Source organism: Athene cunicularia, assembly GCF_003259725.1.
Source record: "Athene cunicularia isolate RWA chromosome 12 unlocalized genomic scaffold, athCun1 chr12_part1, whole genome shotgun sequence".
NCBI lineage: Eukaryota > Metazoa > Chordata > Aves > Strigiformes > Strigidae > Athene > Athene cunicularia.
The window spans coordinates 1,128,708-1,144,005 of NW_020799116.1; the positions used below are offsets into that span (position 1 = coordinate 1,128,708).

At 50.6% G+C, this 15,298-nt stretch overlaps 1 protein-coding gene across 3 annotated transcripts in view; it reads left to right on the plus strand.

Moving 5' to 3' along the window:
• MGLL (monoglyceride lipase) overlaps nucleotides 1-13,805 on the plus strand; it is a 114,793-nt gene extending 100,988 nt beyond the window's left edge. For all 3 annotated transcript variants that reach the window (XM_026857379.1, XM_026857378.1, XM_026857380.1), the window contains 4 exons: nucleotides 185-295; nucleotides 4,326-4,415; nucleotides 10,049-10,264; nucleotides 11,164-13,805. In XM_026857379.1, coding sequence (XP_026713180.1) covers nucleotides 185-295; nucleotides 4,326-4,415; nucleotides 10,049-10,264; nucleotides 11,164-11,289 — 543 coding nt within the window. In that variant the 3' untranslated portion in view covers nucleotides 11,290-13,805. The remainder of the gene's footprint in view (nucleotides 1-184; nucleotides 296-4,325; nucleotides 4,416-10,048; nucleotides 10,265-11,163) is intronic.
• Nucleotides 13,806-15,298: the final 1,493 nt, after the last annotated feature.

Genomic DNA, 15,298 nt, shown 5'->3' on the forward strand with positions numbered 1-15,298 from the left:
CCCCCCAGACCCAGACACCTGTAGTGCCTTGACGCCTCCAGCCTCCCTCGCTGACCATGCTGTGCTCTCACCGGGGCAGAAATAATTTGTTTGTTTGGACTAAAACCCTTCCAGTAACAGGATTACTGTGCAAAGGAGATGTTGACACCTGTATTAAGCTGTGGGCTGTTATTTTGCGTTGCAGGGAGGAGCCATCTCCATTCTGACAGCTAGTGAGAGACCCAGTGAGTTTTCAGGCATGCTGTTAATCTCTCCTTTAGTGGTAGCCAGCCCAGAAGTCGCCACTCCCATCAAGGTAAGAGCAATCTCACGTTGCACTTAGTCACCTCGCTCTTGTGATGCAGGAAACGCGTTAAGACCTCTGGCCTTAAAATGCAAAACCCTGCTGAGGTCTGTGCCACCTGGATGCCAGGCAATACTTCTCTGCTAAGTAAGTGCCTCCCCCACAGTCCCACCTACTTTTCAGAGGGGAAGTGAATCCTGAACTCGTCCAGAAAAGCTTATTTAAACGAGAGTCAGATAACGATGCTACCTCGGGAGGTGGTAGCAGACTGTGCTTTCTTCACCACACCCTGTGGCAGCCCACACAGTGCCATCCTTTCCCTTCCTCTCCTACAGTTTTCTTCCTGACTCATACAGAGTCTGGTATAGTTGCAACACAGGCTGCTGGCTAAGTCAGGCCAGGGTTATTTTTAGCGTTTGGGGGATGACCAATTTCTAAACAAAACTAGTGCTCTTGAGTCCCAGGAATCCTTCATGAGACTCAAAGGAAGCTTCCAGCTAAAGCATCACTGCCCCAGCAGCGTCTCTTTGGCCTGGTACCGTAGCTGGTGCTTGTCCAGCCCATCTCGTTCAGTTGGCATTTAGGCTTTACCCCCTCCCATTCACATCTCCCTTCCAGAGCTATTTCTGATCCAAATTTCATTGCCCAGTTTGTCCTTCCCTAGGGAGGCTCTGCAAGGCAACTGACCCTCAGCTCTCCCCTCCTGTCTTGATTTTTAAAAGAATAAACAACAATCCTACAAGAAGCTGGAAGCAAAGGGAAGGACCAGCTAAGCCAGCAGGAAGAGCAGACCATCTCATTCCCACAGGACTCGTTCCTTTATCCTTTCTCCCTAGACTCTTCTCGTAGGGCATGATTCTTGTTTTAGTCTACTTCTAAGCTGTTTCTCTTGCTTTTTTTTTCTTCTGAGAGAAAGGAAACAGATTGCCTCACTTTCCAGTGTAATCCTGTCACACCTTCTGCTGTAGCCAAAGCCATCTACTGACCTCAAATCGTTACAGGCACCAAAGGGTGCTTTTTAATCACCTCACTCTTCCACTGAAGGAAATGTGTTAAGATCTCTGGCCTTAAAATGCAAAACCCTGCTGAGATCTGCACCACCTGGATGCCAGGCAATATTTTCCTTCTTAAGTTTCTCCCCCACAGTCCCACCTACTTTTCAGAGGGGAAGTGAATCCTGAAGTCAGCCAGCCTGGGAAAACTTATTTAAATAGGAGTCAGAGCACCAAAGCACGCTTGTAGGGGTCTGGGAGCTGATTTGTCCCAGGTGAGGCTAGACCTGATTCAGCATAAGGGTCCCGTTAGCACCAGTGCCCTTGTTTTTTCTTACTTTGGAAAGGAAAAAAGAATAAATATTAAGAAAAAAAAATAATACAGGGTCTGAATCTGAGAGACATTGTTAGCCTTCTGTTCCTGGTTCAGTCAAGGAAGATACAGAAGGATTTTCCTTCTTCTAGAGGTGCACCTTTGGCTAGATGCTAAACCACTTCTGAAATAAGGAGTCGCCAGTTCTGTGGGAACTAGTAGTCTGGTTTCTTGCAGATCTCTACCAGATTGTTGCTTTATTTCGGCGTAGGAAACCCTAATCTCTAACTGAAGTATTTTGGAGGTGTTTATACAGGTTCTTTCCTACAGAATCTCTCGCATGCAGTAATACAAGTGCTCTTTCAAATCTATTGTTGCATCTCAATATTGATAAAAAATTAATTATTCCTGAAATATCTCTGCTCTGTCAAATTTAGCTGAAATCAGTCCTGGAGTTGAAAAGGTATTTGCAAGAGGAATGAGTGAAAACAGGCAGAGTATTCCTGACTAAACCACCTTTTCCCATAAAGCTGAGCTGAAAACACTTGTGTGCTTTTTTTTTCCTCTGAGAGCCAAAAACCATTTGATTGGTGTTTGTGCCTCTGAGGCACAAAGGCTTTGGTTTTCCCTTGGAACTGGTACTCTTCTCGGCCCTGGGCCATTTCCCAAGGACCATTGCATTCATCCCTTTGCTGGGGAATTTTCCAGCTGAGCAAGAATTTACCTTGGCCTAAACAAATGAGGCTCAAGGCAACAATAACAGTGATCCAGATTACACACTGGGTCCTTCAGGCTGTCTTAGAAATACCTTCCCTTGCTTCTGAACCAGCCCTGGCAGCAGCAGAAACACAGTGCCTTTGCAGACTATGTGCGGGAAAATAAAATTCTGCTCTGTGCAGAAACACGATTTCAGCAATGCCCTGTAGATCTTGTGTCCTGGCAGAAGCATCCACTGGAGAGGAAGGGATCTTGCTGCCTTCCCCCTTTTCTTCTCAACTAATCTGGACAAAATTCAGCTCTGAATCTTCAACATTTCAGAGGATGCAAAGAGATGGGAGTCACATATGCTGGCAAAGAGCAGAGTAAGGGTAAAATAATATCTCCCACTACATGTCTGCTGTTGAATGCTGTGAAATCAGGTGGGCAGGACAGCCTCTTAGGAAATACTCCATAGTGATTAATCCTCCACTAACCTTCAGCCTGTTCCTTAAGGACTCAGTACACAATATTCTTTCATTTTTTGGGTTTTCCATTTTGCCTCTTGCTGATCTATTGCTTTGTAACCCAACTGGACATCATGTTGTTCCACTACCTGAGCGTGTCCCAGTCATTCAGCCTCAATCTGCACCCACCAACAGTGCAGAGGACTGCTTCTAAAGATAGAGTCTAACTGGGAGAAAGTACGATATTAAAATCTCTTCTTTTGGCTTTGCTCTGGTCTGTCTGGTTTAGCAGAGATGTTAGTCATCAAACAGATAGGAGTTGGTTTGTTATCCAGGTACAGAGACATCGTGTCTGATACACAGGTCAGACCATATCCCTGATCTCCCCGGTAACACTGTTCACTGCCCTCAGCCAGACCTCGGGAGCTCACCACAGCATCTCTTGCAGAGACTTTTCAGCTTAGTCAAGTGAGCCTGGCTAGCTTAACCAGTGCAAAGATGTGCCATAAGCCCATACTTGCATTGGTGTGGCTGTGTTACTTTACTAGCCTCACTCCAGAGACCTCAGCAGAAGTTAATTTTGCTGACACAGTGTCAGTGAGGGGTCCATATCCTGACAGTGACACTGGCTGTAGCCACCCCAAAGCACAGACGTGTTTCCAAATCTGTGAGCCTTCACTGCTTTTCACTCTCAAACGACTTTGACCTCAGCCTTGTGTTCTTCTCTGATACCACAGTTACTCTGTCGTGTATCACCCGTGATCTGAAACGTTAGGGAGCGCTTCAGCAGTGATTACACACCAGCAGAAAAGAAAACAGGTGACAGCCTACCTGCAGGTGTTGGCTGTGAACACGAAAGGGCCATAAACCAGACCTACAAACACTCTTTGCATATTTTCTGATTTAATGGTGATCACTTAATTAAAGACAGCGATCAGAGCAGAACCCTGGTGTCAATGTGCTTGGGGCACTGCTGGAGTGAGAGATGTTACCCTTGCCCCTGCCAGCGGGTCCGAGCCTGGGCTGCTGAATGCTGCTGGGTTTCATTCCCAGGAGACAAGTGAGCAACGGATTGCCTTAGCCAATGCATGCACATTTTGCTGTTTATTTACAGGTTCCCTGGAGAACATGCTTATGAAAAAGAGTGCAGCCTAGGCAACTGCTGCACATTGCACCGAACATCACTTAGGCACTGCAGGCTGACATCAGAGCTGTGGCAGCAAAACAACAAACCCCGGCCCTTCCAAGGGCTGGAAATGGCTTTTCCTGACAAAGTGCTTAACTGAGGCCTTTTTACAAGTTGAGAAAGAGGCAAAGTACAGTGAAGTTGTGGTGTTCCTGTGGACGGGCAGCTGATGGCATTTCAGACTAGCACACCCACTCCCTGATCCCGGGAGCATTTAAACACTTTAAGACAAATGTTTTAAATATAGGACAGGTCTTTCTCCAGCCGCAGCTGACATATCTCAACTATTTAACCTCCCTGCTGATTCCCACCAGCTCAGGATTTGGCCCTGTGTGTTACCTCTCTTGCTCTAACTAGCTCTTCAGCTGTTTGCTTTCCTCTCCCACAGGTTTTTGCAGCAAAAGTGCTCAACTTTGTTCTCCCAAACCTGTCACTGGGGTCGATAGATCCAAATGCAATTTCCCGGAACAAGAAGGAGGTGAGAACCTTAATGCCATTTAAAGTCACTGCATAGTCAGTACCTTGTCCCAGTCCTGCCATTTCTCTTTAAGAAAAAAAACAAGTGTTTTGCTAAATCATGAGGGCAAGATCTATGCTGGTGTAAAAAGGTGAAACATAGCTGAAGTCAGTGGAACTGACCGCACACAGCAGGAGACTGTGGGAAATCAGCTATCTTCCCTTTGGGGGCCTCTGGGTACAGGACAGAGCAGAGGCCTGTGCTGTGGTTGCGCGGGGAGGCACGTGGGAACCATGTCTGTCTGTGCTGCACCACCACCGCTTGTTGCAGTGGCAAAACCCAGCTCGCACAGGTTACAAACCCGCTGCTAAAGTCCATTTCTCCAACCCTGCTCCTTGCCGTGAAACTGCACAAAACCCTACAGTCCTGGAGATGGGTTCTGCTGCTTGCAGACCAGGATCATGTTGTGCTGACTGCATTCCAGCAGAGGAAAAGAGCATGCTTGCCCCCAAAACCTCGCTCCAAGGCCTCCTGGATCACACGCTGGCCTTTCCAAACAAACGATGATTTCTTGCTGCGCCTGAGAACACTGAACCCAGCTGCGCTGAAGCAGCCGCTCTAACACCCAGTTCCAGCTCCACCAGGGTGACTGTGCCTGGAACTGTTCCAGGGTGAAGTTTTGGTAGTGTCACCATAGCCTGGGACTCTTCTCCCATTCGTACCCACTCCTAGTAGTAACTGTTGCTATCACTGGCAAAACCTGACGTCATTGCAACTGCTGCAACGACACTTAACGAGGGTTTTCCTTCTCACTCTTGTGGGAGGAGTGAAAGGAGGGAGGCAAGAACTGTAAGTGAATGAAGGTGCTTTGGCTGGACCCAGAACTTGGTGCATTTCAGAAATCAACTTGAATGATAGAAAGGCGCACCCAAGGGTGTCTCAAAAGAGAGCGCTTCGCTGCCGTAGTGGTCGGTTGTTCCTGTGCTCCCACATAAGCTCACTGACAGCTGCTGTAATTTTTCCTGCTGTTCATGCAGTGGTTCAGATCTTAAGTAGAAGTTAATAAATTGCCTTCCTCTGGGGAGGCAGCTCGACTGGCATTAGAGCTGAAGCTGAAAGCATCAGGAGCAAAGCTGATGTCAAGCAATGCATTCAGCCTCGGCATATCCCACCTCTTTGACTCACCCAGTCAGTAAACTGGAAAGCAAAGTCTCCCAGGCTAGCCTCAAGGCTTTCAGGGTTGTTTCTTGGCTCTGCCAAAGAGTTTTTTTGATCAAACGACTTTTAGTTGACTCATCTGTGACCAGAGCATAACATTTCACTGAGTTGGAGGTGGAAGGATTCAAGGAGCAGAGAAAAGGCAGACAGAATAGGTTCTAGGAAACTGTCAGGACTCGCATGGAGTGAGTTCTTGTGCATCCACTGATGCACCATATGATATCTGTTCTTAAGGCTGCACAAAATACAGACTTGGGAAGAAGGCTGATTCCAGTCAAGCTATAGAAACCTTTTTAAATTTCATTCAGCTGCCATAACTTGTTGCATATAATTCATAGAAAAGGTTTAAATTAGGCAATCAATTCACTAAATCACACAGAGGGAAGTTTTCACTTCTGCATTTGTGTTTAGAGGCTAAAAGCAATCAGTGCTCTGGAGGAGGAGAGGAATTTGAGAGTGTCACCTGAAGAGTAAGCGTGGCTGGGACATGTGGGGCTTTGCTTCCACACTGACTGGTGCTGCAGCTGGTCCTTAAGGGTGGCAGTTTTAAATCCACCTCTGACAGCTGGAGCCTCTGCTGGAAGATGGTAATGCTGCATTAAATATCTTTACAGGAGAAAAGTGAGGATGTGAGGACATCCTGAATAATAGTAACGCATTTAGGAAAGTGTCAGTGAGATCCCTTAATTGGGAGCACAGTATTGAGTGAGCATTTCCGTGGTGAGGTCATGGTAGGCATCACCACAGCAGCCACGGGACAGAGTTTATAATAAATGCTGTTGTGTTGTCTTTCTACCCAAATATTGGCTCCTGTTCCCTTTGCTCTATGATGCTCCAAGTCTCAAGAGTTTTGTTTTTCCTCTGCCCTTTCCATGGAGCAAGGGAAAGCCTTTTGCAGTGGATAAAACCGTAGGTCCGCTCTGTTAGAGTCCGCAGATAATGGAGCAGTCCTCAAAATGAGACCACAAAGCCCTCCTGGCTGTGCTGCCTGCACACCTGCACTGAACACGCAGCTGGCATGGCAGCTGTGGATTGTGATGTAAAGTGCTTTCCTGACCAGCCTCAAACTGCAGGATTTGAGGCTCCAGGCACTGACTGAAGCCAACACAGCATCTCGGTCCTCTGGCTGCCTCTAACACACACTCCACCCTCCTCTTGGACTCAAGACGGGCAGCCTCAAAGCACACAATGTGCTGGAAACATCCATTATTTATATGTTAAACACATTCTCCTGCCAGACCAACTTTCTATTCTCTAGAAATATTTTTGGGACTCGATCCAAGAATTTCCTGATGCGATTGTGTTCCCAGCAGGCTGTCCTCGGGGCGGAGGGACTGAGGCGCAGGATGGCACGGAGATGTTTGCTATAGCAAATGCAAGAGACACAAAAGTGAGCAAGAAGCAACCTTAAACCCCCAGTCCTGTTATTCCAAGGGAGAATTACATCACAGGGGTGGGCACCCCTTCACCCCACTAAGCTTTGTTCGCAGCCGTTGATTTCGGTGGAATTTTAGACTTGTTCCTGCAGAGTCCACATAGGATGAGGCTGCAATTACCTTAGAATTAATTTATTGCTCTGCAAAACGCAAAGGGAAGTTGGAGATGTCTAAGCAGGGGAATGTAGTGCAGCAGGAGCCCTGATGGTTCTTCTGTCCTAGAATTACATCAAGAGAAACAAGAGCAGTTGTGAGGCCTCTGCAGGGCCGTTGCCGGAGCGTGGCTGAAGGCAGCCACAGGCTCCCGGGGTCACCCTGACCCGCTCGCACCCGCTGGCTCGGAGCCAGTGGGAGCTCTGAGCTTGCAGGATTTGCAGTTTGTAGCTTGCGGAGTATAAAGGCCGTTCCCTGTCTTTTCCCTCTTTCCCCAGCAAGCTGCTGCTTTGCCCTCGCCCCATCCACTGACCGTTAACTCTGACAGAGATTCCTGTTCATTGACTGGGAACAGGCTAGTCCCCCCGCAGGCCTGATTGATCTGGCTTGGGATTGGGTTATTATTTTTTCCCCTCTCATCATCTACACAAAAATATTTGTTGGCTGCTCGGTAGCTCAAAAATCCCTGTTCTGTCAGAAAAGAACAGGAAAAAGAAAGAAACCCATTAGGTCATTCTCTTAGCATTTATGGGGCCGGGTGGGGGGGGGGCAGCTCACATGAATTCATCAACATTGTTTTACTCCATGGTAAGAAAATTTCTGTCAATCCATCCACCCACCCCTTCTGATTCCCTCCTCTGCAAAGTCCTTAACTTGTTGCCTTCAATTAAAAAAAACCCGTACAAAATAAAAGAAACCCATCTCAAAGCTGCGCTGCTTTAGCACAGTGCTGTGACATAGACCCAGACAAGTAACTCCCAGATGAGGCTGAGGCCAGTTGCAGAGTAGCCAGTGCAACACAGTGGTTTTGCTCATAATGCGGGTGAAAAGTCAACACGTTTGGCTGAAAATATCAGAGAACACCCAGCTGTCAACAGGAGCTAGAAGCACCACCCCAGGCACTGGTGTGCTGGAAGGCAAAGCGGAACTTTTTCCACGAGCACGTTCACGAGAGGCTGCTTCTTTGGAAACACAAGCAGCTTCCTGCCCTTGCGAAGCACTTTGCAGAGGAGGGAAGGTATGGCAGGCAGGCGGGCTGAGTGGTGCAGGGGATGGAGGATGTGGGTGGAGGTTTCTGCACCAACGAGCTGGTTGGCACCGGGAGGGTCCGTGTGGAGCCCAAGGACCGTGTGCTGTTCAGCCTCTCTGCTTCCTAGAGCCTTTAGCAGGAGCAGAGGATGCTCAGCGTGTCTGAAGAATGGATTCTTTTACCTTAACCACAAGCTCAGGTCTGCAGTGGCCTCTTACAGTGTTTTCCAAACCCTCCACGTGCATGGCACTTGCTTCTATGACAGGGAGATACTACGCATGAGATCCTAGTATGTGGTGAGAGATCACTACCTGTCGCCCTGCCAGAAACCGCCCCTCGCTTCAGAGTAGCCATGAGGCCAAAACACAGCGATGGGCTTAAACAAATACTAGAAAAATCCGCCGCAGCCAAGGGTCCTACAACTTACATTTCTTTGGTCCAACTCCAGCACAAACTAGGGTAGCTCTACAGCTGTCACTGCCTGGACCACCCTCAGCGCTGTGGGCTGGGCCTGCAGGGTGCCAGCCCCTAATAGTCTCAAAATCCCACCCACCCCTTCCCTTTGCTGCACTCGGGCTCAAGCAGCAGGAGATGGTGGGACGGGAAGCAAGAAGGTGACGGGGAAAGACTTGTGAGCACCAGCATGCCTTGCTGCCAGCAGCGTCTTCCAGTGCTTCGTGCTCCAACATACTTGAGATGACGAGGGGGGAAGTGGCTTTACACCCTCCGGCAAATGAGTGCCCAGCCGGGAAGGTCCGTGTCCCCCCCCGAACCGTGTATGCCCTTCTGTCACCCTGATACTCTCATCTCACAGGGAGATGAATGCAGAATCCACCTCAAAGCCTTCCTGGCTTCTCCGCAGGGACAGGCAGCCCCCTCCGTCCCGTGCCTACACATGGGCCACCTGCCACCCCCGTCCCCTCAGGCCAGGCGTGTGCCACAGCAGCAGGGCCTCGAGGATGCGAACAGACCCCACTGCCTGCGAGGAGAGAAGGAGACTCTTTTTGGCTAACCTATAAATAACCATCATTTCTATAAACATCTGCCAGGGTTGGGAGAAACTGGAGGCTGCGCCAGAGACCAACCCCTAATCAAAGCATTCTGGCAAATATTGAGCTGGCAGGGGCTGTGTGGGCCGCCTCCACGTACAGTATACAAATATTTACTGTAGATTTGCCTGCTGCGGTAACTACTCGTTCCTAGCAACTTTCTGCACCAGCAGAAACATTTTTATCCTCTCACAGTCTGGCTGAGCAAGTTGTTGACTTTTTTTTTTTTTCCCCCCATCATTGCTGCCTCAGCTGTGCACATTTTGTACCCAGAGAGGACTCCTCAGCTTTTCAGTCGGATGTGATGGTCATCTGTAGGGCTAGGTCATGGTTTTCATCCCCAGGGAAAGAAGGTGAAGAAGAATAACATCAGAGCCCTCAGCAGAGATGGGAAGGACCCAGAGAACATCAGCTTTTAAGCAATGCAGTCTGAAGAACCCTCTGCAGAAGAGGTGTCATGTCTGAGTGACAGAAGGACATGACAGAGGAGAAAAATGCAGGCAGATGCCCCCACAGAAAGAGTCTCTGTCTGACACTGGTTGTTTGCCTGCAGAAAGTTTTGGCTTGAATATTTTCTACATGCAGCAGGGAGCAGGCCAGGTGGCGTGAGCAGTTCTGGGCAGGCACAGGAGAGCCCTCGACCCGAGTCTGAGAGCAGGAAACGACTGCGCAGGCCAAGGGGAGAGACTCCTCACTGCCAGGCTGATTTGCTTTGACTTTCCCGCATGAAATACTGCTAACCTTAAATTACCTCTTTCTCCCTGCCAGATGGAGTCTTACACTTCCGATCCCTTGGTTTACCATGGCGGCATGAAGGTCTCCTTCGTCATCCAGCTGATGAACGCCATTGCCAGAATCGAGCGAGCTCTGCCCAAGCTGACTTTGCCCATCCTGGTGCTACACGGCTCTTCTGACAAGCTCTGCGACATCAAAGGGTCATATTTACTGATGGACACAGTGCAGAGTCAGGACAAAACGCTCAAGGTCATCTTGCTTTCTTGATTTTTAGGGTATTATCCTGTCAGTGGTTGCCTGAGCATGAGTGACTGTGAGGGGGGAGCCTGCTGCGCTCCGCAGAGGTGAGACGGAGCAGGTCACAGCCCTCTTCCCCGGGAGGTGGCCCCGGTGCAGCCCTCCCTGGGCACAGCGTGGTGGCCTCTCACCAGTTACAACCAGTCTTGAGCCCTGACCCAGCAGTGGCTGTGTACCTGGCGGGTCTCATGGGCAGGATGCAGCTGGATGCAGCAGTAGGGGGAGGCTCAGAAGCAGGTACAGTGCTGACCCCAAAAGCTCTTCTGGACAACACCAACTGTGTGAGCACCAACCTTATCTCACGCCTCAGCACATAAAGGTAGAGGGAGGGCCCTTCCAAAGCACCCCACAGCAAAAGCCACTTCACATCTGCTTGTTTCAAGAGAGTGACAGCTGAATAACCAATTGTTAGCACATGAATGAGCCTGAAAGAGAGACAAGGAAACCAGGGGAAAGCTTTGGTCATTGGAAAAATAACTGGATGGTTTGGGCGTAAAAGGACTAAAATTGCACAAGGCATGATGGGAACATCCCCCATTGTCCTTTAAACTCCAAGGGCATGATAAGTATTTCCTCCTCCTTAGTAGGGTAAGAAGCAAGAAATAGCTGGTGCTGGGACACAGTTATCTTCCCAAAGGGCAGCAGGGTGCCAAGCTGCAATGCCAGTGCCTTCCTGCTTCCGCCACTGGCATCGCTCTGATTTCATAACCTGCCACAAGGACAGAAGCCTGACAAGGTGTGGGCAGGACGTGTTGGACCTGTGGGTGTTGACAAGAGGGGACTGAAGACTGGTTTGTTCATGCAGATTTTTTTTTTCCTTGTGCTAATCTCCGCTCTCTCCCTGGTTGCAGGTGTATGAGGAAGCCTATCATGCCCTCCACAAAGAGCTGCCTGAGGTCTCTACCTCTGTCTTCACAGAAATACTAACGTGGATTGGCCAGAAGGTCTCAGCAGCTGGGGAAACCAGCCATACTTAAGAGCAATTGGTTTTGCAGCTCTTACTGGGGTTTTCTGGGAATAGATGCTTTTCTTAATAGAAGTCTCTCTGAAAAAGATAAGGGAAGGTGGGGGGAGAGGCACAGGGTGGGGCATTTTGCATTTGCTGATGTAAACGGCCATTGCTCTACTCTGGAGAAGAATTGGTGGCTGTGGGAGCAGCCCTCAAAGCTTTCCAGAGCGGGTGACTGGACTGAAATGCCCCCACCCACCAAACCTCCCCCACCACCCCCCTTCTCTGCTTGCGCTGGGGTGACAGGGGTGTATTTATACTGCAATAATTTTTGGTATGTTAAAGAAGTCAGTATCTTCCACTTCATGGTTCTGATTCCAGGTGTGTACAGGCCCTTCCCTGTCCCCACCATCCAGTACCTTAAAAGCCCTGGTCCTTGAGAGGAGAGCAGTGAGGAAGGTGCTGGGTAACGAGGAGGCTAAAGATGGAGCTGGGATGCTGGTTTCCACGGCCAGAGCCCTTTGGATACGGCCCTTTTCAAACAGAACCAGGAGAGACCATAAAGACAGCGCCCCCCCCGCCCCTGCACAGCCTCCCTGAGTGTGCACTCGGCCAAAGGGGGTTGAACAGCTCTTTAGTTTTCATCATCAGAGCACGAGCCCAGTGGGGAGAGGACGAATGTGGACTCAAACCCACTTAGCACATTCAAAACCCACGCTTCCCCCAATGCCAAGCCTTGTCTCTTCTGTAAAATGAACTACTATGTAAATATTCCTAGGGGCTGCTTTTTTTCCTTCCTCACCCCCCCCATTTTTTTATTCTTTTGGAATTAATAATTTGCTCTACTGAAACTGAAAAAGCAAAGTCAAAGTTATAAGAGAATATAGTAATATAATATATGATGTATATAGAGGTGGCTGGGAAGAAATGGGAGGAGAGTCTAAAGAAGGGGTTAATTGTTCTTTCTCCTGGCAAGGAATCGGGTTGTCCTACCGGGATCCAGTCCTCTCACCATAACTTCACAGTCATAATCTGTTGTTTTCCTTCATCAGTTGGAAAATGTCCTGAAAATAATGCTAGAGAGAAGCACAGAGCATCTGGTGGGTGGGGATTAGCTGTGGGGGTCCTCACGGTCCACCGGGTTAGCAGGAGCCCCACAGCGTGGGCAGAGATCCCGGCCCAGCTGCCCCCGGGGCTCCGGAGGAGCAGGAGAGCCAGGAGCTGAGGGCTGGGCAGACCAGGGGGCACCCCGCCACCCAGCACCCGCACCGGGGTGCAGCCAAGCCGGTCCTGGAGCCGCTCGGCTCTGGCAGCTGCAGGGCGGGAGCAAAGGCTCTGGAGGCGGATGCGGGGCCGGAGCCGTGCAGCCAGCGCAGCCTGGCTCTGTGGGCACCTCCTGACCCTGCTGGGGTTGAGCGGCGCCTCTCCCTCAGTTCTGCAAGACCCCCGCGAGCGTCGCACCGCCCGCGGGGCCAGAGCAGCCCCAGGGCTGGATCCCACCTGGCCAGTCGGGGGTCACCCGCCTCTCCTCCCTTTGGAACCAGTTCTGGCAAGATTCCAGACCGGGGCCTCTGTGCAATAACCCTCAGAATCTGGGCTGGGGCTGCTCGGCTGAAGGATGTGTAGACGCAGGTGATGGCCTCGTGACTCCTGAAGGGGCCTGGGTCAGGAAAGCTTTTGTACAGGTCGATCCAGGCACTTTCACACTTTGTATTTTCTTGCCTCTGAAGAGAGGAACGTGCTGTCATTCTCCAGCAACACCAGCTTTGGATTCAAGTACAATTCCAGTGCAATCAGCTGTGCTCACCAGCCCCTGCTACACCTCTGGGGACACTTTGCTGTGGGAAGGAGGCGACGCACAGGCCCTGCTCTGCATCATCCAGCAGCCTGCCTTGCTGCAACTTCTCCGAGCAAGATCCCTCCTTGCCACATGCTGCTGGGGAAAGACAGCAAGAGAAACACTACAGTGGTGAAAAACCTCACCTTCTGCTTCAGCTGGAAGGGGAATCAAGTAGGCGTGTTCCAGTGGTGACAGACGTTGCGGGGGTAGGAGCAGGATGATAAGGATGGGATTTTTGAAAGCACTTTTCCCGAGGAAGTCAGGAGTTAATCAGTGCTCACATTCTTTACATCCTTTCCCAAATTGACAAGCACTTTGTGGGGGTACGCGACCCTCCAGCAGGGAGGTCAGAGCCCGTCTGCTCCCTCCAACCTGGCTTCAGGCAGAGGAAGGTCCGTGGTCAGTGCCTTTGCTCAAATGTGTCCTTTCGCCCCAGAAACCTCTGCAGCCCAGCAGAAACATAAGGAAACCAGTTACATTGACCCAGGGGAGTCCTGTCCCTCTGCCTAGCTAAGCTCAGCAGTGGCATGTGGCCTGGGGAAGCTCTATTTGCAAATCAGGTTAACAAACAAAAAGTTGAAAGAACAGCAGCAACAAAACCACCCAAATAAGCCCCAAGCCCTGGCACTGCAGTTTATTGCCACTCGCAGCCAGTTTTCTGAAGAGTTTACCTTCTGAGGAAATGAACACAGGGAAACCTGCCCCAAAAGAGCCCCAAAGGCTGCGGCAGCACCCGCCTGCAGGCCGGCTGCTGAGCCCGGGGCAGGTGGGGAAATGGGCGCAGAGGGAAGGAGCAGGGGCAGGGGCAGCTCAGCCCCGGTCATTCGAGCTGCCGATTCCCACCAGCTGCAGCCCAGCGCGCGCAGCTCAGCTCTCGCTGCTGTTGCTGATCCCTTACTCTGCCCGTAAGCTACTTTACACTGACCCAGTTAGGTTTCATCATCCCCCAGAGGAATTCTTCCTGCCCAGATTAGTCCCGAGCAGAGCCGCTGCCGAGGAAACGTAATTAAACTGTTTTGAGGCGGCAGGTACCGTCTGCGGGGAGCACAGCCGGCCACGCCAGGGACCGCTCTGCGACCGAGCAATAGCGACGTGTAAGCACCGCGCATCCCACCACCCGTAGCGCTGAGGCCGCCCCCCACCGCCTAACCCACCGCATTTTCTGTTTGGCCTCTTCTTTTTATATCACTCACCTCAGCACTGCCAGCACAAACCCGCTGAGAGCACATTTACTTTTCCAAGTGATTTCCGAGCTTGTCTCTCTTGTTGTGTTCCAGTTCAATACACTTATATATATATACATATATAAAAACATATATACATACACATGTATTTTCAGTGGGAAAAACCATATACGAGTTTAGGATTCTTAAAGGAATACAATGTATATTGCAACTAATAATAAAGTTATGTTTTCTGAACAGAGCGGGTTTGGGGGCATCACTGGTGAGTGCCGTCCCTCCGAGGGTGAGATGGGAAAGGTGAGGAGGTATTAAACTGCCGTGCAGGTTGTGGAGGGGGGGCTGCAGCCCCTTGGTGCTGCTGTGGATGGTGTCAGCTCCCCAGCCGCTGCAGACCGGGGGGAGGCCTGAGGTTCCCTTTCTGCTTCCAGCTCAGCTTTTTGGAAAGCCCCGAAATCCGCAGCCTCAGGCCAGTATCTGCTGTAGCCCAGAGCAGCACAATTAACAAGTCAGCTCGGGGCAATGCAGGTGTAAGATGTCTTTATGGTTTACTCTGACCCAGCAGGGCGCTCTGTCTGGGTAACCCCAAGGACAGCCGGCTCTACCCTCCCCGCAGTCAAAGCCTGATTTTTTAAAATTGTAACCGAGATGCTAACTTTTAAAAAAAAAAAAAACAAAAAACAAAACCCACAGGAAAAAAAATTACTCCTTGACCCAAGTGCTTCCCAGCAGCAGCCTGGAGCCGGCGAGGAGCCTGCAGTACCAGGGGAGCTCAGCCCGCTTCGAGACCTGGTTCCCACGCTCTTAAAGCCCGTTAGGATCCGACGCTGGTCCCGAGCTGCACCCAACCCGCGCAGGAGGCGGCTGCACCGCCGCCGGGAGCAGCGGCCGTCCAAATCCCACCTTTTGCCCGCAGCTGTGAGTGCAGGGAGGGCTGGGAGGGGGTTTGCTGCTCTCTGAGCTGCCCCCGACTCGCCCAAGCCCAGCGCTCCGCGGTCGGGGGGGCCCACGCGGCA